The 26,295-nt window shown below is 41.7% G+C and overlaps 1 protein-coding gene and 1 long non-coding RNA gene across 3 annotated transcripts in view; both read right to left on the bottom strand.

Moving 5' to 3' along the window:
- The window catches only part of LOC146669182 (uncharacterized), a 448,771-nt gene that overhangs the window by 321,164 nt on the left and 101,312 nt on the right, over positions 1 to 26,295 (bottom strand). The window lies entirely within an intron of this gene.
- LOC146669184 (band 4.1-like protein 1) overlaps positions 1 to 26,295 on the bottom strand; it is a 95,467-nt gene that overhangs the window by 24,659 nt on the left and 44,513 nt on the right. For both annotated transcript variants that reach the window (XM_085405637.1, XM_085405638.1), the window contains exons 2-7: positions 14,096 to 14,233; positions 12,016 to 12,180; positions 7,501 to 7,605; positions 1,208 to 1,250; positions 926 to 1,001; positions 341 to 559 (exon numbers count right to left, since the gene is read on the bottom strand). In XM_085405637.1, coding sequence (XP_085261763.1) covers positions 341 to 559; positions 926 to 1,001; positions 1,208 to 1,250; positions 7,501 to 7,605; positions 12,016 to 12,180; positions 14,096 to 14,134 — 647 coding nt within the window. In that variant the 5' untranslated portion in view covers positions 14,135 to 14,233. The remainder of the gene's footprint in view (positions 1 to 340; positions 560 to 925; positions 1,002 to 1,207; positions 1,251 to 7,500; positions 7,606 to 12,015; positions 12,181 to 14,095; positions 14,234 to 26,295) is intronic.

Raw genomic sequence — 26,295 nt, 5'->3', positions numbered from 1 at the left:
AATAACAATACTGTAGCAGACTTTCTTAAATAAAAGATCCAGAATGGTGAACAGCGGGAGCAGTATTCGAACATGCTTGATATATTCTCTTCTAAGTTCCTCCCATCAAGTACTTCATTTGGGAGAATGCCAAAAAGCAGTGCCACAGCATCACCATGTGAATTGAGAAGTATTGTCACACTGGCAAGATTCACACTGTGTACATTTCAGTGACAGACGGCATCTATCAGCAATGTGCATGATGAAGTGTTTTTGATGCAACTGAAAACTCATCAGATGATCACCCTAAGACACTTGTGGATACACAAAGGTCTGATTTAAACAACAGCGTGTCATGTACTTGTAGTTTCGATGGAGCTCCATCACCCTCTCCTCCAGCTCGCGCGTCTGATTGGGAGCAAAGCGGAAATCGCTGACGTAGTCGGTGCCGTGGTCATCCTGGTCGTAGTCTCCCAGCTCGGCCTGAACGGTGTAGGAGCCCAGGAGGGCGTGAGTGACGAACGAGCACGGCAGGCGACCTGACAGCATGTCATCCCTCAGCTGCAGACACAGGTAGTATCTGTCAGATGAGACGAAAAAGGGGAGGAGAGGAAGGAGTGTTGGCAGTCAAACAAGCCCGAGCCAATGCAAGCTCCAACAAGTATTCAGCCTAGTTAATCCATGGCAGTTAGTAGCATTCCAGGGCTAATCCTTCAAAAGAAGAGAGGGATTTGGGCTGCTCTGACACTGGGGCAAATATGCCATGAGAATTGTTACAATGTGTTTATGTAAACATCCATCAGTGGGAATATATAAAAAAGGAAATTATCTGTACTGCTGACACGTGTTAGCGATTTATCCTTTGAATAATTCTGAGGAGCACCTGACAGCACAGCCAGAGGAATTATGACTGGAGATGTAGTAGAAGTGTGTGTCAGCACTCTACCTGGTAATATCTTCCATGAGCTGGGAGGGGTCAGGAGGGTAGAACTTGACAGCGAAGGCAAAGTGCCACGGAGAGTCTGGTGAGAGATTGTATTGAGAGCAGGAAGCTTAAACACATCCAGTATAACGGAAAAAAAGTGTTCATTAGAAGGCAGTTTTGGAGCTCTTCTTAGCAATTTAGCTGACAACTCCAAGTACAATGAGCAACAAAGCTACTTTTATGTCTCTGCTAATTGAATTTTAAAATATTAATCCACTACAGCTACTTGGAAAAGACACTCACTGCGCATCTGCTTCTTGATCTCCTTGGAGGGGTCCAACCAATTCTGAAAGACAGAAGGCAGAAATCACACAGAGTAGACTGGAAACATGGCTAATGCACACCCCGGTGTCACATTTTACTCTAATTGCCGCATGTGTTCCTTATGAAAGCCTCTCCATATGGTAAACAAAGAGACTGAGCCCTCCCCTGCTGAGGCATTCAAACCCGCACAGAGCAGTCGTGTTTTATCACTGCGCCACAAACTCACTGTCAGCCAGTTACCTATGTGATCTCATAACATCGGATTGTTCAGTGAACCAGTTCACCAACAGGGGCACCATTTCAGATTTGGTTGCTGGAGCATTTCATTAGCCGAAGAGTTTGTGTGAATTCACTTGTTACAGCAGCTGTAAATCATGCTGTTTAGACAGATGTCAGCGGGAAGACAGTAACAATATCTCCCACAAGAACTCTTAGGGAAAAAACGATGTATACTGCTGTGAAAAAGTATTTGCTCCTTAGTTCTTTTTTTGGCATATTTGTCACAACGAAATATTTCAGAACATGAAACAAATTTGAACATTAGACAATAATAATACCAAAATTGCTCCAAGAGTTCATTGGCGACTCATCTTGGAGGTCATAAATGAACAAAAAACAACATCTAAACAAATGCAGGTCACACTCGCCTTGAGGTCAGAGTTCATGATTCAACACTGTGCAAAAATGGGACTGCTGAGTAAACAGAACACAACTGGACAACATCTCACTGATCCCAGAGACTGTTGGGAAAGTGTTCTGTGAACTGCCGAGTAAAAAGGTAAACTTTTGGAAGGTTTGAGTCCCATTACATCTGGCATAACACCAAGAACACCATGCCAGCAGGCAAGCATGGTGATGGTCATGATCTGGGGCTGATTTGCTTCAGGACCTCGTTGTCTCTACTAGACAATCAGGGAGACGATTATCTGGCCATCGGTTCATGCCCTGAAGCTCAAGAGCAGGACAATGATCCAAAACAGACTCGCAAGACCACCTCTGAATGAGTAAAAAAGCCAAAATTCTTCAATCTGATTGTGATGCTTTGATAAGATTTCAAAAGTGTGGGCATAAAGTCTTCAAAAGTGGTGTGAAAGACTCACTATCAGTTATTCCAAACACTTGGTTGCATTTGCGTGATGAAGATTTTGGTTCCATTTGGGGGTTTGCAATGTTTTCTGTGTTCAATGTCATGTTTTCTTATTTTTTTTACCTTTCTCAAGGCTTCTGATGACGTCTTTTTCTGACCTTATATCCAGTTACTACTGTTATTTATGCATTGTTTCCATTATTTAATTCAACCAAAACAACCTCATAGTTGTAATTTTAATACATGATACATACTCTAATCAGAAAAGTCTGAAAAATGTATATTTTTTACATTTAAAATAAGCAGCTTCTCTCTTTAAACCAGCTTATCTTCTGACTGGCTGCCCCTGACTTCAGCAGGATTTGTGCTTCTGTGCGGAGGATCACAGAGGCACAAACCATTTGTCACCTTGTGGTGCACAGGCCTCGGAGTCAAGCGAAAATTTGACTTTAGAGTAATAGTAGTATTGCTGCTAGCCAGTAAAATTGCTTGTGCAGTTTGTTTGGCCTTGACATGAAGAAGTTTATCCCTGCGGTGAGAAACCACTTCGTCATTTATAAATAAAGTTTGTAAAAGGTGCCCGGCTTGGCTCAACTTCTAAACTAAGCTCCCCTGACTTGCCTTATTTGGGTACATTACTTGTTTGTACCAGTCTTGTCCCCAAATGTTTGGCACGCCCACCATTAATCAGTGAAGTGATGTGTATGAGTAAATCCTGGCTTAGAGCAGTATGAAGCCTGAGTTTAGTCTCCAAGACAGTCCCACTTAAACATACACTGACCTCCTTAATTGGAACCCTGTCTATGTGCACCCACTGTTGTATAAATGACGTAAAATAAGCTAACACATAGTATATCCTTTGTAAACATGAATTTATTGGTTCCTGGTTTATATACTACGATGTCAACAGATCAAAATTGCAGCAACACTTTTATTATAAAGAACAACTGCATTGTTCTTAGGCTAATTTAAGGTTTTTATGCCATAACATACTGAATTTCATATCAACAGCAGATTATTTAACAGCACAAACAGTTAATGGAATGCAAAATAATCTGAAACGGCTATTTCTGCCAAACATGCAAAAGTGAACCACACTGAGTCTATAGGCATGTTTGCTGGTCGGTAACTTCGTCACAGCATGCTAGCACACTCCCACTGTCAATGCTCATAAATGCCGCGTCCAAATTCATAGGCTGCATCCTCCTGAGGTCCTCCGAAGGCCGGGTAGACTGGAAGTAAACGGCTGTGAAATTGGACGGTCTAGCCTTCAGTTTTGCGTCACCGCTGTCTCAGTGGCGTTTAATAAACTCGGCCGTCTGTTCCTTTCTATCTAAAATATAACAGGACAGTGGCGTAAATTCTTGATCATCTCACACTTCTGTTTAATCAGTTTTCCGTTTGACATTTATTCAGCTGTAATCTCAAATAATGAAAACGATGTGCCGGGGGTTCGCTGTTCTCACCGGCTCTGGAGAGCCTTGAACCTCCGGCTAGCTATCAAGCTGATGGGTGCCTCCGAAAACATCGGAGTACTTTTGCAAATATGTGATGTCTTGATAAACTGAGCAGATGTTTGACGTTTACACAGCTACATTCTCACCTGAAAATATCTTAAAAAGTTAATTTTGTGACCCAGAAAGATTAGTAAGAGTAATATTAAAACTAAGTAGCTGCTGCTATTGTTGGAAACTGGAATTGGCTGGGCCACGCTATGAATTCTAGGATATGGCCACGAAGGATACACCCGACCCATCCCTCAAATCTTGGGAAAAGGAGGACGCATTTGTCGGCCACATTCGGAGGAGTCTACGAATTTGGACAGCCTTCGTCGTGTCGCTGTGACGTAATCGGCCTACAAATGCGGCCTCAGGAGGATGCAGCCCCCAAAGCCCCCAAAGTTTATATTCAGCACATATAACAAGTCTGTCTACAGTGGATGTTGTGGAAGCAAAGTTAAGATGCTGCTCAAGTCATTCATAAGAATCATCTAAACTTAAACCAATCAGCAGTTACCAAGAAGTTTCAGGAGAAATCAAAACTGTGATGCTGACAGCGGAGCTAGAGGAAAGGTCAGTGGACTAGCAAAAACCTAATTAAAGAAAATGAGTTGCAATGGGTGTCTATTGTTATGTAAATTCCACCCTCATGCTTACAGACATAAAAACGGGTGTTTGAGCAATCCACGATGCAGAGAGCTGACAGTGATCTGCACTAACCTGAAAACCACACAGCAGCTGTTTCCTAATGCTGACCGTCGTCTTGACAGCTGGTACTACACGAATCAGAGTGAAACCATGAAGGGTTGTTACACTACACTGCAACTCCGTGGCCTCAACGGGGACAAACTGCAAACTGTATCTCTCACAGTTTGCCTCCTGCGTTACTCCTCTGATGTTTAATCGAACTGCTAAAGACTAAAGAGCCGCAGCCATTCGATTGTCACCATGAATCCACCTTCGATCAGCTAAGGGTAAAGAGAACTAGTCAGGTGCTGAAAAGCAGGAAAAACTTTTCATCACTGATTCATTATTTTACACTTTGTTTCTCAACTTTACTTTCTAAAGAAATCACATAGAATAAATGTTCTCTTGGAGAGCGGAGATTGAGTTCTTGTTCCCCCAACTGAGACAGGGAAAGGGCATCTGAAATGACATTTAAATTCTCAAGCTTGTTTGGTCTACCAATCAGCACTGACCCCTGACACTAAGCTCACGCTGTGCCCTGATAAGGCGGTCTTTGATGAGACTGTCATATTGTGAGGTCCAAGATTATCCTGTGCACCTCGAGTCACAGCATGTGAGCTGACAAACTGTGTACAAGCCAATGACTGGGGCAGAGGATACGCACCAGATGTTAAAAGGGGCTTGGTCTTGTCCTATCTTTAAAAGACTGGAGGTTCCTCTGTAGCCTGTTGTGCAATCCCATACCTACCCTCTGGGAAGACATCAATGAAAACCCCAGACCCACATCAAACACAGCACTCTCATGTGAGTTGACAGCCAGGACCCATCAGGTCCGTATTAATTATACGATTATATGATAAGTCTGGTCCGCACACCTTATAACAAAGCAACAACAATCCGTGACTAACATATTCAGACCTTCGTTTCAAAATGTCAAAAAGGTTGGTGTGCTGACTGGAGATTAATGTTAGAGCCCATTTATCAGGAAATAATTAAACTTCAGATGATGGAAAAAAGAGGCAAACGAAAGTCAAGTGACACAAAAACAAGCAAGATAATGCCACGAATCTTAAGGGTCAGTTCACCCGAGAGATTACTTCCACTGAGATATTGTTCAGAACTGTAAACACACAGATTCACTCTATGTGAGGCTGTTTCAGCTGTAATTATCAATATTTTTCTAATAACTTGTGAGTTCTTTTAACTTATTATGAGTACATGACAACAAAGATGTGCTGCTCATCATGAATAATTTGTCCCCTAAGGTACCAATTGATGGACAAGTTAGTAACTATCTAGTGAACATGTAATCAAACTAAATGCTAATTTTGTGTCTGATCTATGCATGTCTTGCTATCTTAAAAGAAAAGCACTGCCTTATTTAGCCAGTGCTCTTTGTTATGGCTACACCACTACAATACATCCAGTCAACATTATTAATGCATGTGGTTTCTGATTACTCTTTCCTTTGGGCAATAGAGTCACTCTATGCTAACCATCAGTGAAACTTGCTTGCTAGGTGATATAGGTTGCAAAGATGTGGTGCTCTATCTCATACCCTCCATGTGATTGTGTTTGTTACTAGCAGCGTTCATCTGTAGTTTGTAGGGAAGGGCCTGTCTCGTCTGCAAACACTCACTGCAGCGACCAGAGCAATCACAAGGAGCTTTGTTGTTTAGCACTCACCTATTTCACCCAGTGACACCCAGCAAAAACTAGCCAACTGGTCTGGAATATACCTTCTTTCCTTACTGGAGTTACTGATGTTACCATGAAGTAGCTGATCAGTCTCTAGGCCTGTGTAAATGAATCCTTATATTCATGGTCTTAGTTCGCACTGAACTAATGTACATATTTACTGCTCTAACTCACATTTTCGTTTATGTTACATGATCACTAAACGCAGCAATCAGCTACTTGTATCTTTAGCAGCACCAAGTGGCAACATCAAGGCTTGAAATTCAGCACATCTAGAAATGATTTAATGCTGTTAAGACTCCTATGTTAATTGCTAACTATATTTTATAACCCATCCATCTGGATAAAAGGCAACGGCTGCTGTGATTGACAGGTGTTAAGACACCTGCAGCTGTAGCCGATAGCTGTCTGCCATACTTTACCTCTGCTAATTAAACTGGCTGAACTGGACCTCTAGACCCTCTTTGTGATGTTCGTGTCTTTTGTTGCATTTTTAACAGAAATATCTCACAGAAAAATGGTCCCGTGTGGTACAGCCTGTCAAGAAGGTTGTGCTTCAGTTCAGCATTTATTAATCTGCTGCTTAGCATTATTTAGCAGATATGTGTGCAGTTTATGAGTGCAGTCTGCTAATCGATCTTTTTAACTGATTACTGCGTACCTAATACATTTCTAAAAAACCTAGTCAAACAAATCCATGCATGGTTAGACGACCAACACTGAGAACCTTTCTCCTTTATCTAATTTCAAATAAAAAAATACTCAATAAGGTAATTTTATTAGCTAATTAGCCGGTGCGACCTAAAAGTTAAAACTTGCCTTTAGCTATTGCCTGAGAAAAAGCAGAAAGTCATCCTGCTTACTCTTCACCTTGCCATAGTCATAAATGAAAGAAACAGCAAAGTCACTGAAGTCATTTTGATCTAACTTTTCTTTTTAGCTCTTCAATTTTTTCTCAACTGTGCTCTTAGCTGGGGCCCGTGGAGATTTAACTCAACCCATGAAATTATTCTACCTCCGGAGCAGCTCTGCCTCTGAGAAATATTTCTATCACTAAATTTCATATATGCATCTTGCAAAGAGTAGATGAGGCACTTTCATTTCTTCTTCAACTGTACAACTTATTCAAATGTCTTTTGTCCAGGCCCAGACTTTAGCACGGACATTTCCATTTTCCATTCTTCTCTGAATGATGGATAGCGCACCCCAGAGAGTGCCAGCAAAAAACTGGGAGGAATACAGATTGTTTAGCGAGCATTGTTTATGCACTGAGAGGTTACTGTGGTACACAACTCACTGACCTTCTGGCTGTCTGTGTCGGCAAAGGTCAGACCAAAGTAGTCTTTCTCCAGCAAGTTAAGGTGTTCACACACCATGTCCATCAGAGTCTGTCCTTTGGAGTGTTTCTGCAAAGACAAACATACATGACATAAAAGTGTGGAAAAAGGTCAAGAGAGAGAGAAACAGTGCCTGCTACATTTTTGACTATCGTACGTGCATACTCTAAGTGCCTTTTACTGTAATAGTTAGCTTTTAATATGGAAAGAACTGGGTTACTAATACACTATCAGACTTTATTAGGCAGCAGGGCTTTTTAAGGTTCTCTGGACCTAAACACAATTTAATAACTCATTTGGTGCGGTTATACAGTCACTGCGACATGCTGCAGAATACTAGACTTTGCACTACAGGCAGAGATTTGATACTTACTATTGACAGAACTCAAGGTGAATTTTAGTAATATTTCCTGTCACATTAAATAAACAGGCTTCTGTGTGTGTGTGTCCACAAACACACACAAAAGAAAATATTTTCTGTCACACTACTGAAGGCACAGTCAGCCATATTTGGTAGAGATCTATTTATTCTGGTGTATGCAAACTGCAAGCATGGAGTTCAATAAAAATAAATCTGCAGGAGAAATGTAGAAGATTCTGGATCAAAAGCTGCAAAACTGATTAGGCACCAATTTGGGTTAAAGGTCTAGAAGAGCACTCAAAGGAGGAAACACACTGGCTGCAAAGTTCAGTTTTTTGGTTTGTTTGTTTTTTAATTCAACTATTAAAAAGAATCTTTTATTTTATGTTACATTTATGTTAGTTTATCCCATTAATTTGAACCTCTGAAAATGAAGCACTATGTATAAAAATTGCATTTTACACAAACATTCTGTAAATCCTTTGAATTATAGTTGAAAGTCTGGACTTCAATCACATGTCTGACTTACAGCTCACTGTGGTGATGCACGGAGGCAAAACTACAAAACATCAAAGACTGTAGGGTGCTGTATACTCTTGCCGAATTCTGTCCATCATAACGATTTTGACATTTTCCTTTGAAATCCATACCACTGCATTCCTAAAATAGTGGAACATCTGACTCAAATCCAAAAATGAAAACTTCAAAACCTCATAAATAAAAAAAATCAGGAGGTCAGTTAGCAGGATGCAAAGGAATGATGTTGAATGACTGCCAAAAAAATGCAGACAGTGATGGATGTGACCATATTAATTAGCATATAACTGTGTACGAATATCTTTAAACAAGCAGCGCATATTTCACTGGGCTGGGCTGCATATACGTATTATAAAGGGAATATAATATTAGGAGTACAATTTGTGCATGGGCTTATACTCCATAGTAAATATAGAACAAGAAAAACACTTTATAAGTATGCATACACAGTTTTATCCTTTCACAAGGCCTACTTTAAGAGGTGACAAGATTGAGCGAGGAGTTGCCAGGGAAACTGAAGCAGTTTTTTCCTTGTGCTGTCTGTTTCCTTAATATCTCAAGGGTAGAGTTTGAAAAAGTATTTTTCCTTTTCGTCACAATGAGTGAAGGGAGGTTGGTGGAGGAACACTTGGGAAGTGCTTCTAAGCTCTCATCTTGTCAGTCAGCGAGTCCCCGACAGCAGCGCTGTTTATGTACAACGAGAGCACGCTGCCATCGGAGGCGGCACAAAGAATGAAATAAACAAATCACTGGAGTCTTGGAGTCTTAATAAGCCGTGACTGAAGTGATCCCATCTATTTGCTCTCTGCTCCGGCGCAATTAAACAGCGAAATAAAAATAACACCTCAATAGACGGGGAAATCTTGGATGTCAACTAACCAGCCATTCCACCCAAAATGGCCTCATTCAACACATCAGCATGACCAAGCATGAAGGAAGGGGCTGGGTGAGAGAAGTGGGTAAGGGTGTGGTGTGTCCTTCCCTGTTTGAGGGCCGCAGGGAGGCTCAGAGAATTAATTAACTCGTGAGTACCACCTCCTCCAGTGAGAGCGCTCCCAAGGTGTATCCTGCCTCCTCACAGGTTCCTCATGATTACTCCTGGAAGTATGAGGAAGGTTCAAAAACTTCTATCCTAGCAGGAACAAGCCTGTAGTCCGAGACCGTCGGCAAACTAGACTTTTACAAAACGTGTGTAGGTAGACAAATATCCAGATGTGCACTTACAATACCAAAGCTTTCATAAGCATAATGCTGTTGTCTGTTGAGGTGCGGATAAAACCCAGATGTTTTCACAGTGCTCGGAGAGGTTGGCACCAGAACACCAATGCCGATGGTCTTACTTCACACACTGTTGTAAATGAACAGCCCCCCTCCTCCGTCATCACACCACATACACAAGGTTTCACGCACTTGTGCGTTAGTGTCCTGAGGGTTGCTTCATAATAATATTGTTCTTCTATTTTCTCCTTGACTGCACCGGGTCTCCAATCATGTAATAGGTATATAGATTTCTTTACACCCAGTTAGTAGCCTGTGCTGGGGGCTTTTTATTAAAAAATGCAATGAAATCAGAATTTATTGACACCTTTGGGAATTACTCAGTATAACTGGGCAGCCTCACACTATAATTTTGGTCAATATTGTAACCAAATTATTTAATATGATCATGTAACCATGTGATTCTTGAACTTAAAGACGCTTTTACAGGAGAGTTCAATATATCAGTGCCAGGTGGCTATAAAGAGAGTTTCAGGCTTTATAATAGTTAATATACATGAAAGTTATTTAAACTCAGTAAACAACAAAATGCGGCTGCCTGTTCTGCAGTTTACTATTTTCATTTGCCTTCAGCATACTACTGAACTGTGTCACTGGAGCTTAAAGGGGCATACTAACCACTGGCAACCTGAAAATGATTTGTAAACTAAAAACAGCCATAAAAAAATTCCGTTTCTGTTCAAAAACACTGCCTGTAAGCATCACTGCCAAGTAACCATAAGGTGAACATAAAGAGAACAAATAGTAGGATCTGCTGTATCGAGGAATTACTAATGTAAACGAAGAACACGTTCACAGAAACGCCTTTCCACCATCCTCTTTGCAAAATAAGGAGCGTAAGAATACAGAATTGTAACAAAGGACAGTTTTCTTTGAAATGTGGTGTCTAGATACTTTCTTTGGATCACATTACAGTAACACTGTGAGGAATCCTGGAGTTATTTCTGAGCAGGGAATGTCCTTAAATATGAAACAAATACATGGGGCTGTTTTCTTAAATTTCCACAATATTTCTAGTTCGAAACATCCTGTCTAAGAGTGATGGTGAAAAACTAGCTGAGTCTAAAATCTCCCCGAAAAGCCTTCAGTTGATCCAGATAAAACTGAATTGAACTGAACTGAATTAGACTCTTGGTCGCGAGCGCAGTTATTCCTTCTGTGTCCATGTGCTGTGTTGCCGGTGGTTGCTAGGGTTCGGGGGAAGCAGAAAAGTGATGCGATGTGGTGCAACACTTGTGTCTTTGCAGCAATATCTGCTGTAATGCTATTTAGAATCGCTAAAGGGGCAAAAACTGATCTAATGTCAGTTTCCAAAGCATGTTTACAAGATGTTACAAAAATCTGTTTTACTCCACCCTAGAATATTCTTCACAGTTCAGATTTAAAGTTTTTCCATTAGAAAACAATGGCTGTACAATGGATGGTTATTTTTATTACAGAGATTTTTTGAATTTCTAGGATTTCATTAGTTTGTTGCTAATGAACAGTTTCTGGATGGAGTTTGCTAATCGAGTGTGTCATCCAAATATAGTCAGTCTTAGCTCCAAAATACATCAAATGAAACTCCAGAAACCAATGGCTACATCCATCTGTTGTAACACTGTGCCCGCTAAGCTTTTGTACACACACGATGGCTCCAGACAGGCTATTCACTTCCTGATTTTTGATGTACATCCACACAGATTTCTTTTGAGTGGGATAAAAAGTTAAAACGTCACATAGCTTGAAATATTGCTGCCCAGTCATCTCCACAGTCAAGTAACTGAATATAACGACATCCTTCACATCCTGAAAAGATATTTTAGCCAAAAAAAAGATAGGCCTCCTTTGCCTGAGGTGCATGCTGCTGCTAGTCATAAAACTCCAAGTTCACGTTCAAGTCGACGCCTTGTATTTATCTAAGGAAATAGACTTACATCTATCGCTTCTGTCCTCACTTATGCATGCATTCAGTTTCCCTTCTCAGCAAGCGGCAAATGCCCTGTTTCACTCTGCAGTGTAATGACGACACATCTCTTGTGTGGAATGAAGACTTTTTTTTGTCTCTGTGTGTATTACAGAAATGTGTAACATTTCTTTGAATTCACCCTCTGGTGAGTTCTCAGCATGGCACCCTCGCTTTTATTCTTTTTGCCCCTTTTATCCGCTTTGTGCAACACTATACAACACACACAACTGCCCACAGAGGGAACCAACAACAAAGGGAAAAACATAATGTTCCCTTTTTCCAACTGTTTGCTCAAAGCACGATAAGCCTAATTCCAGAAAACGTGTAAATGCAAATTGTTTTCCGTCTGGCGTACCTCAGTTTCTCCTTCGAACTCGGAGGAATCCAGTAGGGTCACTTTAAAGGGGGCTGTTTTAAGCCGTTTGGAGCCTTTCTGGGGAGATTTGAGGTTCTTGTTGGGAGATGTCTTTTCAGACATGTCATCGGTTTCTCTGTGTCCATCCATGTGCTTGTTCTGGTCCTTTACATAAAAGAATATACAGAAAATGAAACGACAGATTTAAAAGTCTCAAAAACAGAACAGACACTTGAATCTGTTTAAATGTTTTCACACTTTAAAATGGCAGTTTCACGCATACTAAGTCCAATAATGGCAAATACATTATAATATATATCTGCTGTAAATGGGCCTGAGTTTCAGTCATTAAAGTAATCGCTAAACAACAATCTGAAATGAAATACAACCACTCTGCTCTACAAGAAAGAAAGTTATGGCAACATGAAAGAATCTTGTGCTGAAATATGACAAAATAAGTGGATGAAAGCTCTGTCCTGAGAAGACAGCCTGGACAAAAACTATTTTTTAAGTGTGAGAGTTGTATTTTGCAAAAATCTGTGTGAGTTATGAGCTTCGGTGCCAAACTGTCAGAAGACACAAATATATTCAATAAAACAACAAAAACAAAAAATCCATAAACACAAATCATTTTTGCAGACACATAAACATAAAACAGCTGAGTTATATTTAGATACATTTCAACATCAGTAGTCAGACCTGCATTATACAGTGGTGGCTATAAAAAGGCCTGTGAGCTGGTGACAGTTTCTCACCACACCCACTAAATAGCAACTGCTGCTAGCTAACAAAACCGATAGCCAAAACTTTTCTTCTTCTTTCTTACACTTCTAAGTAGTATATGGCTCGACACGTCACAATGTCTAGTAATGATGTTCACTGGAAAGACTTTAAATCTCGTATACCCCAAATTGCAATATGTCATGTTATGAACATTAGTAACATTTGTTAAGTTAGCATGACTGCCTGAATAGTTTAATTCATATAAATACATTTATCTCTTGTCCACCATTTTGGACATGTGACAATCTTGGTGACAATCTAGGATTAAGCGAATAAGCCCGACCACACAGGCCTAGAGACGGGTATGAAGTGGCTGGAGGAGGTTGATGGCAGTTCCCGGGAAAATGATTACTGCAGCTCCAGTTACACAGGCCTACAGACTTTCAGTCATCTATTGCAACCGTACAGCAGTCGCTTTGCTCACTAGCACATTGCAACAGTTTGCTTTTTTTTTTTTTTTACAGCACATTGTGTTTTGCATCCTGATTGGCTGTAGACCTCCTGTACAGTACAGAATGCGTTCAGTTTGTCAAATTTACATAAATCTTCGTTCGCTAGCAGTGTGACTCTATAGTGCTGTACTGTGTGTCTGTCAGTTTTCTCCCCAACAAACACAACAATGTCAATGAAACATAATACTGGACTTATTTTTCTACAAAGGTGGTTAAACAAGAGAGAGGAAAATGTGAAAATTTTCATGCCTGTCTGAGAAAAGTGTATAAAGTTTAATGAGGGGTTTTACAGCTTTAAAACATCTATAACAATTGTAAAAAAATAAAGTTGGCTACTTGGCGGATTTCACCTATCGCAGGTTATTTTTAGAATGTAAGTCCCGCGATAAACGAGGGACCACTGTACTTCCATTCAAACACAGAAATGAGCTAGCAAGCAAAACAATCACGCTGAGATTTTTGGTGCTTCACTTTCTTTATAGTTTCACGCAGCAAGACCCAGCAGCCTCCAGGAACCACTTTCAACCAGTGGAGGAACACACATTTTTCCAAAGCAACTGGTGATTATACACTATCCAGTATGTGTGTATGGCATTACAAGATACAGGAATAGTCTGGCACAGATTAGTCAAGAAGATTAGATAATGGAGTAGACATAAACAGGTTAATGAAGAACAAAGACTTTGGTTGTGTAGACAACAATTATTTTTCAGATTAACTTTTACTTAGAACAGTTCCAAACTTACTATATAAAAGTTATTATATCATGTTTTTACTGTGTTTCCACCAACTAGATTTCTGTAGCATTAACAGTAGCCTCGTAGCACTATGACATCCATGCTCACCTGTTTCGCTATTTTACTGTCAGAGGCTGAGTCCTGCATGTCTGCTGCTTCCCCCTGCTGTCCGGGAGGACTCCTTGTTTGCGTTCTTCACCTCTGACTCGAGGCCTTCGTCTGTCACTTCAGCAAAGTAACACCAACCTGAGAAGAGACAAGAGCATTGCAAATATATAATATCAAGTTTATAATGAAAAATAACTGCGTGCAGGGCTACAATGCTATATCGCCGTCATTAATCGTTCCCCTCTTTAAAAAAGAAAAAGAAAAATTTTAGAAAGTGAAACATTCTAAACACAATTGCATGTATTCCCAAACCATAATGGCGCCTTCATTATAAATTCTAAAAGCTATGCTTTCTTTGTAAAACACCACTTGCAAAGACATAATTCATGCTGCCGTCAAGGGCATTTACTTTAATTATAAAATCCCTCACTGAGCCAGATAGTGATCATCTATTTAAGCAAGGCAAGTTCTGACACTCAGGCGACGAATACCAGAAAAAAGTAAATCAGGTTGTGAGCGCTATAGTCAGTATTTGCTTCAAATACCAGCTGTTAAAGAGAAAAAAAGGGTAACAGTAGGAGATTACTTATCCATCAGCAGCTACGCCTGTAATTCTTCAGTCTGTCTGATTTGAGTGCATATGTGCACAGAAGTTATTAAACCTAATAGTCCGTTGTTCGTCGCATAAAGAAAACATTCTGCCTAATAAATCTAAAAATGCATAGAGAGCAGCAGACGCTTTGTTTCAGTTATGTAGGTTTATTGAAGTCAAGTGTTAATTTTCCTGGATATTTGTTGGAGCTTGCTGTCTTTAGTTGCAGGGTATAGGTGTGGGTGGATAGAACAATAACCGCAACTGCAGACACACAGCAGAGCAGCCAGTTATATCGGTTTGCAGAGGTGTGTACTGTTAGCACGTCTAAACAGAGGCCCAGAAGATAAACACTTAAGACACTTAAGACACTCTCACAGACACCTCTGCACTAGTTAGAAACCACAGCGTAGAAATGTTGCAGCAGATGCATTGTTGAATTAGTATTCTACCAACTTAATGCAACAAGTAAAGGTTCAGTTTATTTAATTGGTTCAGGAATCAGAGCAGTAAGCATCCATTGCAAAACTGGTAGGTTAGCATTTGCATGGATGCATATTTTTGTGTCAGTTTTATCTAACTAGTGACTAAACAAGGTTTTTTTTAAGTAAAAATCACAATATTTCCTTCCAAACTGTAGTGGAGTAAAGAAATAAAAGTGAAACTAAATAAAAATACAACTACATAAAAACTGTAGTCTTATATATCTTATCTTAGATTAGTTTAGCCTGTTTTAGCTTATTGTAGATTAGCTTAGGATGTGTTCGTTTATCTACATCAGTGGAGAAGTCTGCGTTAAAGGCTTACTTTACACCTACTTTACAACACACAATACTCGCAAATTAAATTTATACAAAAACAGAAGTAGGTGCAAATTTAGGCTGCGAGTTTTCCAGGGTTTATGTGGCATTTCACCTTGCTTTAGCAACATTTCTGAGTCTGGAGTGGTAATTAGTGAGCTTTAGCCTGTTTCTCTCTTTTTCTGGGCTTTGTGCTCAGTTCAGGAAGAAGTTTTCCAGGCTGATATGAAAGAGGTTTTCCCTTAAAATGCCTGCGTGTTCAGGTTATTGTGTAACAGTCACAATATGTGCAGTAAATAGCCAGTGTTATATATGGTATGGAGCAAACATGCATCAACAAAACAGGCTGTCTCGTATAAAATGACTAATGGAGAGGATACATCAAGGACTTCTGTTTGCAATATCCCCCCCCATCTCCTGGCACCATATTACTTTTTTTTTTTTTTTCAGTTTTAAACAAGGAAGCTTTTTGTGACTCAGATTTTGTTTGTAGTACTTAGAAACGCCATCACAGGAGAGGTATTCAGTTCACATTGTAGATTTTCTGTGTAATAATTTATGTTCTTTTCTGAGAAGTCTTGTTTCAGCGCTGAGGCTTCATGTTTAATGTCTCGGAAGCCCACGCGGGTTAGATACATTTACGTGCGAGATGCAAAAATAAAAATGACACTGTGTGCACTGCCTAGTCGTCTGTTAAAAGGGAACAGGCAGCTCTGCCTGCCAACAATGGATTTCTCACTGTATGATTGCTGAACATTAGCGGAGAGCAGCGATTTAAGCATGAAGCTTCTGAAGCCGTGAAACATTTTAGTGCGAATGGCCCAGATACACACTAGTTAAAACTTCCTGCTCCTGCTTTTATTTTTGCAATTTACTGAACAATGAAGAAGCTGCTCATTATTTTTTCAGTCTAGGGGCGAATTAAAACAAAAAAAGATGACCCAGGAACACGTTCTTCCTTAACCTTTGATCAAAAGAAGGCAGTGTAGATAATGTGCATAGCAGGAAAAATGCTTGCGTTATACAGAAGTCCCCTGAAGGCCTGTGCTGTATATAATCCATACTGTATATGACCCTGGAGGTCTCTATGCCCCACAAGCAGCAAATCACATCAAAATAATGCACCTGAGGATTGTAGGCAATCACAGCCAGCATGGGCAGCACAACCGGTTCACACTGGTTCAGAGGAAAAGACAGTCCCTTCCCGACTCCCAACCAGAGGTCTTGACATACACGCACGTGTTTAAAGGAGTGTGAACCCCTCCTCTCACTCCTCCTCCTCCTCCTCCTGGTCTGCAGCTCTATCACAACTGCACCATTACTTACAATCACAGCAAATTGACAGAAATGAATTCTCCTCCTTGGGGACAAAAGTGAAGCGTGGACTGGTATGTCTGCTCAGGGCCTCATTTCCTCCTCGCTGTCTGATCCAGCTGAGTACTGAGCTATGAGGTGCCAAATCAATTTTCTATCACTGGCTGGATCGTGGGTATGACTGCCAAGTAAACTTCCCCGAGTGAAGAGGTAAAGCTCAGGTATCGCATTCTGACGGAGGAGGAAGCACAACACCGGCGTCCTCCCCTGGTCCAATTCAGTCAAGCCGAAAACACTGAGCCTCTCCCCTGCGTGCTTTACAGCTGCGCGCTTTCTCATTCTGTCCAAGAGAAACAGAAGCTGACGTGCCTCCCCCACCACCACCACCATCACCGTTTAAGATCCATCTGGGCTACATGACACGGTGCATTCATCTACAGCCGTTTCTGTGAATATATCTGTCTCAGTTGTGCTGTGTTCACAGCAACAAATTACCTGAGAGCAGCTCCGCTCTAACAGTGTCTGTTCACGGCTGTGGACATTTTTCACTCTCACTTCAAACACGTTAGCAAGCCCACAGCCAAGCGTGACACATTTTATAACCATACTCAGATCGATAGCTACTGTTGCTTTTGAAGGGATATCTTCGATTCACGCCAGCCGATAATGAGAAAGCCTGTCGAGGACGCGCGTTCAAGCAGGTAACACGTAAGAGAGAATACAAATCACACGATCCGGAGCGGGCTCGGCGCTCGATGGGGTCTCTTATTGAGACATCTCTTGAAATCAGATTAATTACCAAATTAACGCAGATTGATGTCACAGAGCGAGGCAGTCAAGCTCTGCAAAGGCATTAATTTCCTGCAACAGACTATTACCCACAACGGCCTCGATCACCGCTCTCAGCGAGACCTCTGCGGAGGAGAAGAAAGAATCTGAGAGGGCAGAATGTGCTGCATGCTTCCTTTGTTGTACGCTGGGTGCAGTTTACTGACAAGGTCTGCCTTTGATATCTGCCATCAGTAATAATAATTCATTACAGGGAGCGGTGTATTGTTTCCTCAGAGGGTTATGACACGCTACTTTTCCCTAACAAGTGCAGCCTTTCCCTCGTGTTTCTTCTGCCTCTTTCTCTTCACTCTCATCAGAGCTGAGCTTTCATCTAAGCTAGCCAAGTGGAGGGAAAACGAGGGAGGGAGCACGCACGTCTGTGGAAGACTACTGGCTCGGCTCTGAGATGCAGTTGCCATGGTAACGGCATAGAGCGCCTCTCTTTTTTTTTTCTTTCTTTCTTTCATGCCCGCTCTCCTCTGTTTCTCCAAAGAGGAGTGACAGAGAAACAGCAAGACCGAGCGAACGAGGAGGGAAAGATGAGGCGGCTAGAAAGACGGGCGGATGGGGGTGGAGAGGTTGGGAACGAGGATAAACGGAAAAGAAAAGAAATTACAAGAGGCAGGAAATAAGCTGATGTGGCACCGCAACTCAGAGGAAATGTCAAGCAGCCTTTCCTCTGATTTTGCGTCGGACGAGCTGCGCACAGGGACTGACATTGAGGCTGCAGGCCACCTCCTGCTAACCTCCTTCTACTACATGCTGAGCAATGAGAACCCTGTGCTCACCACTCTTTGCTAATCCCATTGTACAATCCACCACTCTGGATTGTACAATAGGTGATCTTAATCTCATTTACCATTAGCAATGCTTCAGAGTAATCAAAGAGCACCGGAGAGTAAAAGAAGTGAACAGAATAGCTGCTGCAAAGGGCTGTATGCTAGATGTAGGATAAATGCAGCCAAGTGAAAGAGTCCAAAGAGTCCTACTGTTTGATGATGAAGCAACAGCAGTGATATGTGGTATAAAATGTAGATAAAAGAGATATCTTGGGTTCCTGGTACACGGCGCCTTCGCTCAGCCCTGCTTCAGGGCTGATGTTCAAGTACAGTAAAAACAAGTCGAAGAAGCGACTGTGAAACATTCCAGCAGCAACAGTTCTCTGAATATTTTGCATATCAAAGTTATGTGACTCATATTCATATTCACAATGGGCATTTTGACTTCGGCAACACTGCATTTTGGGATTGTTTGCAGTAGCAATGCACACACCATACACAAGGCATTTAAGTGTGAGTGTTAGAATACAATATGTTGCCAGTGATAATAGCGGGAGTCACTATGAAGCAATTTCTGTGATGTTATACACATTGGAAACAATCATCTACAATACAGCACAATATCTGTGCACCTGAAGATGAAAAAAATATCAATAAGAGGGCTACAGAGCATGAATTATATATTTATTCCCCACACTGTGCTGTCAGTGTCTGTGTACTATCACAACTGTTTTACCTGAACGCTGTTTCAAATCAGTTATTTAGCTCTCTGATTTGACTTTTACTTGCAGGTTCATTCATTTCTATTTTCATTTATGAAGTAGCCACTCTAAGTGCAATTAGATGGGAGAGTTGTTTAGAGGCGATGCACGTTTTCATGAAAATATCAAAATTTGCAGCTAATGTGTTGATAAATTTATACAAATTGAGCCCGGTTCTTCCAGTGTGTAACTCACCCATTTGGATTTTGGTAACTGACAGATGTGGCGACACAGGCAGTTGCTCATAATTGTCTGCTAGGCCACACCTCAGCCAATACAAATGTGAACTGTACAACATCGTTATGGTAAAGTCAAGAGACCAAAACTGAAAAATGCTGTAAAATCCTGCATCTTTCCCCTAGCACGAAACTTTTTAATACTGGCCACACGTTAAACTTTTTTTGCAGAGTTGAAAGATAAAATGTGGTCCATGCATTTTCTATCCTCACTCTAAGGTCACTGGGCATCTGCTACTGTGCCGGGCAATAGGCTACCTCATCAAGTTGTCAGCAACTCTGGCTCTTCCTCCCAAAAAGCAGCAGTGCTGCTGCTAGCATGTCTCGGCCCCACTGATCTGAGGCGCACAGCTACGTGTCAGAGGCAGTTCATAAAGTCGATCCGACCGAGAAGGAAGAGAGACTCAAGGACGCTGCCCTCACTCGCTCTAATGATATTCTCTTCCTAAACAGCAATGTCGTCGGGGCACCTCTTGTAGCTGGAGTGCCCTCTCATTACTCATGAAGTAATCATGGGTGATCATCAACCAAAGTACAATAACAAGATGAGGCTTCGCCAGACAGACAGCACAACAACAACAATAACAACAGCAGCATGAAGCTCCACATTCCTACAGTGTGTCTGGAATCACCACAGAGGAAGACAGGCTGTGTTTTCCTTAGTGCACGCCTAGCAGGAGTGTCGCTCTCCAGACTAAATATGTGAATCAAGATACGAGCTCACCAAGAGATAAGTATCAGCACACAAAGTTGCAGATAGAGAGCAGAGTTATGGAGAGGGCCAGAAGTTGAGGTTAGTATAAATTGCTGCAGAGACATCCTTCTGTCACAGCGTATCTAATGTGAGATGACCTTTCTGATGCTGGGCCGGAGACTACTGGAGTATGCACGAGGACCTTACCTCTGATGGATCAGTCTCTGTGGGTGCCCAGAAGATGCTCGCAGCGGGGGCTACAAATGCAGCGTTTTTTCCTCCTCCCTTGCACTTCTTCCCTCGTTCCCCACGCTCACAGCTGATATTGTGATAAACAAGCGAACGCAATGCAACTAAAGTGAAACCTAGCAGGCTGAGAGCATGCTAATGAGAGTTTAAAACAGGGAAATGAGGACATGGGCGTGGGAACACATGGGCGGTCGAAGAGGCATCATCACGAACCTCGAGGGCAGGGAGACACATGATAGCAAGACGAAGCTTGTCGGCTCGTCGGTGCGCTGTCAAAGCTGTGCAAAAACCTAACTCACTGATCGGTGCTTCTTGAAGGGCAGAGGCCTTTAATGCTGCGTCTTTTTTACATATTTCCTTGGGTCTCCTGAGAGTGTCAGACAATAATAGCCAAAGTCGCTTCCAAAAGAAGTCCTCCAGCAATGTTTGTTTCTTCACACTGCCCACTTTGTGTGTGAATATCTGTTATTTCCCAGCTAAAGTTCATAAATGTAACTAACTTAATTTTATCAGGTAATAGCAAAAGAGAAAAAGTGCAGTTTGTTCCACTTTTGTCCCAACAGATGCATAAAACATGTACAAGCGGCAATTAAATGCAGCCATTTTAGATGTGAGGCTATGTGCTTCTGTTGTTGTGTGAAAAAGAAAAAGAAAAGGCGCTGTCACATTGTCAAAGGCCATATGTGTAATTGTCTCCACAGGAAGCCTCCAATGTGCTACAGTTAATGAGAGACTGTCACAATGGTTGCACTTCCCAAACCAGATTCTCAACCACTGTAATCTCTGAACAGGAAAATTATTTCCTATTGCTTAGAATCACAATTGCAGCTGTTGGGTTTGTTTGGCTCTTGGAGAAGTGCTGATGACAGCAAACAGCAAACAAGTCCGTGCAGTTCAGAGAGTCACTTTGAAGGAATCTATGCTCACTAGCATTTGTACTGTTTAATGTTGCAGGGTTAAAGGAAACTAGGGCACAAACGAGGGTAAACATTGTTAAGATGCTGACAGCATTAACACATCAGTTGTTAGCTTTGTAGTTTACACTGGCATGCGTCAGTTTTTAAGTTCAAGCCTGTAACACAAGGTACATGTGCAACCTTCTCACTCGAATCTCAAACAAGCTGCTGTTTGTGCTCCGCGGTTTTGCGATCACGCTGTCAACAAATCCACATCTCCGCTAACAATTTCAAACTGCTCTCGTCTGATGACCCAAACGGCTTCAAGTTTTGCCTCCACACAGCACACAAACTCGGTCAATCATTTTGCTTTTCCCTTTGAAGAAATGCACAAACACACTTACCCCCACACGCCGGCGTTCTCTCACTTTCTCTTTGATTTGCCCTTTCTGCGTTAAATCTGCTAAATTACTTTTCTACGTATGTATTCAACTCATGTTTATATGGCTTTTCATTCATTTTTACATGCTTACAGTTATTCTTGCCTTCAGTAAAATTTCAATAGCAGTTGTGGCAATGCACAAATAATGCTGATTCACTGAGTGACCAAACTCTCCATGTGTCTGGTGCTGCTGTAGCTTTATAGAAATTGTTTTTTTTTAGCCAATTAGGGCAGCAAACGAGCTCTCAACAAGATACTAAAGGTGCTCTAAAGGTGATGTGGGTAGCTGCTTCCATGTCAAGGTGACATGCGGTTCAGTATGTCATCCCGTATGTTGGTTCAGTTGATGTTAAAGGTGTGCCTAGGTTCAGTATGTCATCCTTTAACCTCTGTTTTGTTCTACCACTTCGGTGGCTAACTTCTCCATTTTGCTAACTAGCAAGCAACTTGTTAACTTGTAAAATTACAGCATTACTGAGTTTATTTAACAATTTCCTACAGAGAAAAGTAACAACTTTCAACTTTTCAATACTGAAATACTTTAAAATTCTTCATTCATTCAACATGACTGCACACCAGTGAACAAAGCAAGGTCCATAAAGACATGGATTGAGTAGTTTGGTGTAGAAGAACTTGACTGGCCTGCACAGACTCCTGACCAACAGAACGCATTTTGGATGAATTAGAGCAGAGACTGTGAGCCAGGCCTTCTCGTCCAACATAAGTGCTTGGCCTCACAAATGCACCTCTGGAATAATGGTCAAAAATTCCCATAAATGCATTCCTAAACCTTGTGGAAAACCTTGCCAGAAGAGTTGAAGCTGTTATAGCTGGAAAACCTATGGATTAAGAATAGGATGTGAGCCATATTTATATGTGTGCGAAGGCAATTCAGTTCAATTCAATCTTATTTATACAGCGCCAAATCACAACAATAGTTGTCTCAAGGCGCTTTATATTGTAAGGTAGACCCTAAAGCGATACATAACGAGAAAACCCGACAATCATATGACCCCCTATGAGCAAGCACTTGGCGACAGTGGGAAGGAAAAACTCCCTTCGAATCGGTGAAAACCTCCGGCAGAACCAGGCTCAGGGAGGGGCGGGGCCATCTGCTGTGACTGGTTGGGGAGAGAGAAGGAAGACAGGATAAAAGACATGCTGTGGAAGGCATGGCAGAGAAAATAGTGTATATACAAAGTAAAAATTTTAGTGCAAAGAAAATCTGTGTTTTATCTAGGAAAACACCAGGTCAAGGCATGAAGGTTTTATTGTTTGTGGTGTGTAAAATGTTACAGATAAATTACCAAATGTTTCAACTAAGACGTACTGGTGTCAAGTTGAAGATACTGGCATTGGTTCTCTACCATTGTCTGTTTTGGTAAGATAAGTGGTATTTGTTGACTTTAACGATGCTTTTTCTCATAGAAAACAGACGTTTGTGGAGGCTGGAAATGAATGAGGACTGGTTAGTTAACCAGCGAAGTAGAGCATTACAAGGTCAAACCAGAATAGTGAAAAATGAATATTCCAGCAGGGTTTGCCACTATACTTTAAAATTAGTGTCATTTGGGAAATGGTTGCCAAAGTGCAGCTTAATTTAATGCCACAGCATTCAGTTCAGACTTGGTATCATTATTTCCTGAAACATGTTTTTCAGTTTATCTCAAACTCATGCCATTTCTCTGAGAGTAATGTTTTAATAAAGCCATTTATTTAATGGACAAGAACTGAGCGTCTGAAAGATAACGGCAGAAAAATGAAACCAGTAATTCTACATATTCTTTATCTGAAAAGGGCTAAAGGAAAATGTTTCAGTTCTATCTGTCCTCGATAAAGAGAATTCACATAACAATGATGATTTTTTAATTTAAAGTATTAGTGAGACGTTACAAAAAGCTCTCCTTAGATATTTCAGCCTATAACAGTGAGATAAATAAGTCTGTTGTGAAATCCATCCCTTCCAACCAGGAAGTTGTGAGTCGTGCCTCATGATCCCGGTATAAGCACCGATACAATACCCGCCTTTGTTTCCTGCAGTGTTAGCCCGACTGGCACAAGGATCAGATTAGTTTTCTTTTTTAATGGAAAACTGATCTGCAGACAGGGTTTCTTTAAAACCGAGCACCCAGTGAAGAGGAGTGTGTCTCAGCACAGTCCATTTTTAATGTAAAAAAAGGGCGCGCTTTCATCTTTTGTGGCCCTTTCTTCATGAACTTTTGATGTATCCAAAGTCAATCCGAGTCCCACTTATTCTCAATCAAAAATACGACTTACACGTTCAGGAGGATTTCAGCGCTATGCCACACAAACGTGACAACGAAGCCTTGTGTCAGCTGGCATATATTATGCTAATGGTCACGCTCAAGTGCATATTGCAAATGCATGTCCTTGTAAGAGAGTTCATCGGAAAGAGCAGCACTCTGTTGGAATAACTCCAGAGAACACAACACAGCCAAGACTCGGTTATCTGGATACTAAGGACACAACTAGCTGCCTCCTAACACTGAGCTGCCGTTTGCACACAGCAGTGCCCTCCAAGATGATTTTTCCAATTTCCTTTCACCCTTACAAGTCATAGCAAATGCCATAAATCAACAGGAAACGCCGGGTGTCAGGAACCCCTTACAGCATGACTCATCTCTTCACAGGTCGCCTTGAGTTATAGTCCCAATCTTTTTTTTTACTGTATCTGAACTGTACTCAGGGGATCAACATGGATCAGCCAGCAGCACACAGGAGGAATTGTTGGGATTCCCCTTTGGGAGGATGCCTGGAGCTAATTTGTTTTGCAATCCCATTACATTTGTGATCAGAATTCCTGGAATTTGCAGGGACTACTCCACATGCAAGGACACTGAACAGTTGAATTTGCTTCATGCCGACCTTTCTAAAATGAATGAAATACTGCAAGACGCAGTGATTCACAGCATCGAGGAAACTATTTCACCTTTGTTGCATTAAACAGAAAGATAAAAGCTGCTATTTTCATCTCCAGAACACTTCTACGTAGAACTTCCATGAATGTTAATGGAAACATAAAAACCTCATCAGAACAACACTGCAGTGTGGTCCACCGGGAACAATTCAGAAGACTTAAGAGATTTGCTGGCCTCTGTGCTATTTTGGCACAAATGGACCCTCCGCCTAGCCCCCAGTGGCACCGCTCTCTGCCAGCTGAATGCATCCTCCTGCTGCAGCTGCTGCTGCCCGGCTAGCTCCGGCAGCCCTCAGTTGCTGCTGGCTAATGGACTGCTTACAGTGTGAGGGGGAGAGGGGGCAGAGCGGCTGTGGGGCATTGGATCAACATGGTGCAGGTGCAGACCATCACCACACAAAGAAGGCTGGAGTGCACGACTCAGTTTGTGAGTGTTTGTTTGCTTGCCTTCATCGCCAGTCCTTCTATGCACACACACACACACACACGCTGGGCATGAGCTTTTCCATCATTCGAGATGAGTGGCACACACTCCAAAATGTTTTGGATACAGGCCAATTCACATTTTCCATGCCAGGGAAAATGTGAATTGGCAGAGGTCATAGCTGTCTCAAGCTCCTCCACATGGATGCAAAATGCCGCAGGAGAGGACACACGGGGAAAGAGGGGGAGCAAGACAACCTGTGCAGCACACATGTAGCCAATCGCTTAAGCCAGTGGTGTAAAGGTGACCGTGCTTGTGCCTGCTTTTGCAATGAAGGCCCCTCAGGTTTGTTACGACCTCCTCGAGACGCTGAGAAACAAAGAACTGTTTTTTTTAATGTTCTCGCTTATTTTTCCATCATTTCTTTCTTCTTTTTGTTCTTTCATTCATTCAGTATTTTTTAATTATACTCACAATGTGTGCGCTTTTTGTCTGTTTTCTCCCGGTCTTTCTATTCGTGGTCTAACGCTCTGCTATTGCTCTGCTGTCATTAAAGAGGCTAAATAAATCAGTTATTATTATCCCTAACAGTTTCACAAAACACTATGGCAATAGAGACTGCAGCATCACCCACCGTCCCCATCATGGCCCATTTCAAGCTTGGTCCCTAGCGCCCGACGAAGAAGGTGGCACCATGCCACACCATATGGTATTCTATGTGGCGGAGTGCAGCACTCTGCGGGAGAGCTGAGCTGTTAAAGCACGAATCCTGTCCACTGGACTAATTAACGTCTCTGTGATCTGGGAGGTTTAACACAAGACACCCTTCACCCAGCATTACCTTTGCCAGGGCCTTTCAGCCGAGCAATATGCAACTATCTTTACACGTAGAACAGATGGCAGCTCATGATCTTGACTGTAGATGAAGGAGGCATGTTAGAGTAACATTTTATCACTCTGTCTCTCTCTCTGTCTCTCGTTCTGCCTCTCCCCAGTGCCCTTTGTGATCTGATAGGCCTGGAATAATAAGCAGTTAGCGCGTTATCCACTAGCAGCTCCGTTGCAGTGCGGAGATAAAGCCGCACAGATCTCAGCAGGTGTGACCCCGCAGCAGAGCCTGGTAATAACAGCGGAAGCTTTCACAGTGACACGTAATTATCATAAGAAAGGAGCTTTTAAAAAACAGAATCATCAAAAGATCGACTTCAGAAATTAGCTTCAGCATGTTTAATGTTAACATTAAG

Source organism: Rhamphochromis longiceps, linkage group LG5 (genome assembly GCF_057381845.1).
Source record: "Rhamphochromis longiceps isolate RC_006_pf linkage group LG5, R_longiceps_female_GT1.1, whole genome shotgun sequence".
Classification (NCBI taxonomy): Eukaryota; Metazoa; Chordata; class Actinopteri; order Cichliformes; family Cichlidae; genus Rhamphochromis; species Rhamphochromis longiceps.
This window is presented reverse-complemented; position numbering and strand designations above follow the sequence as displayed.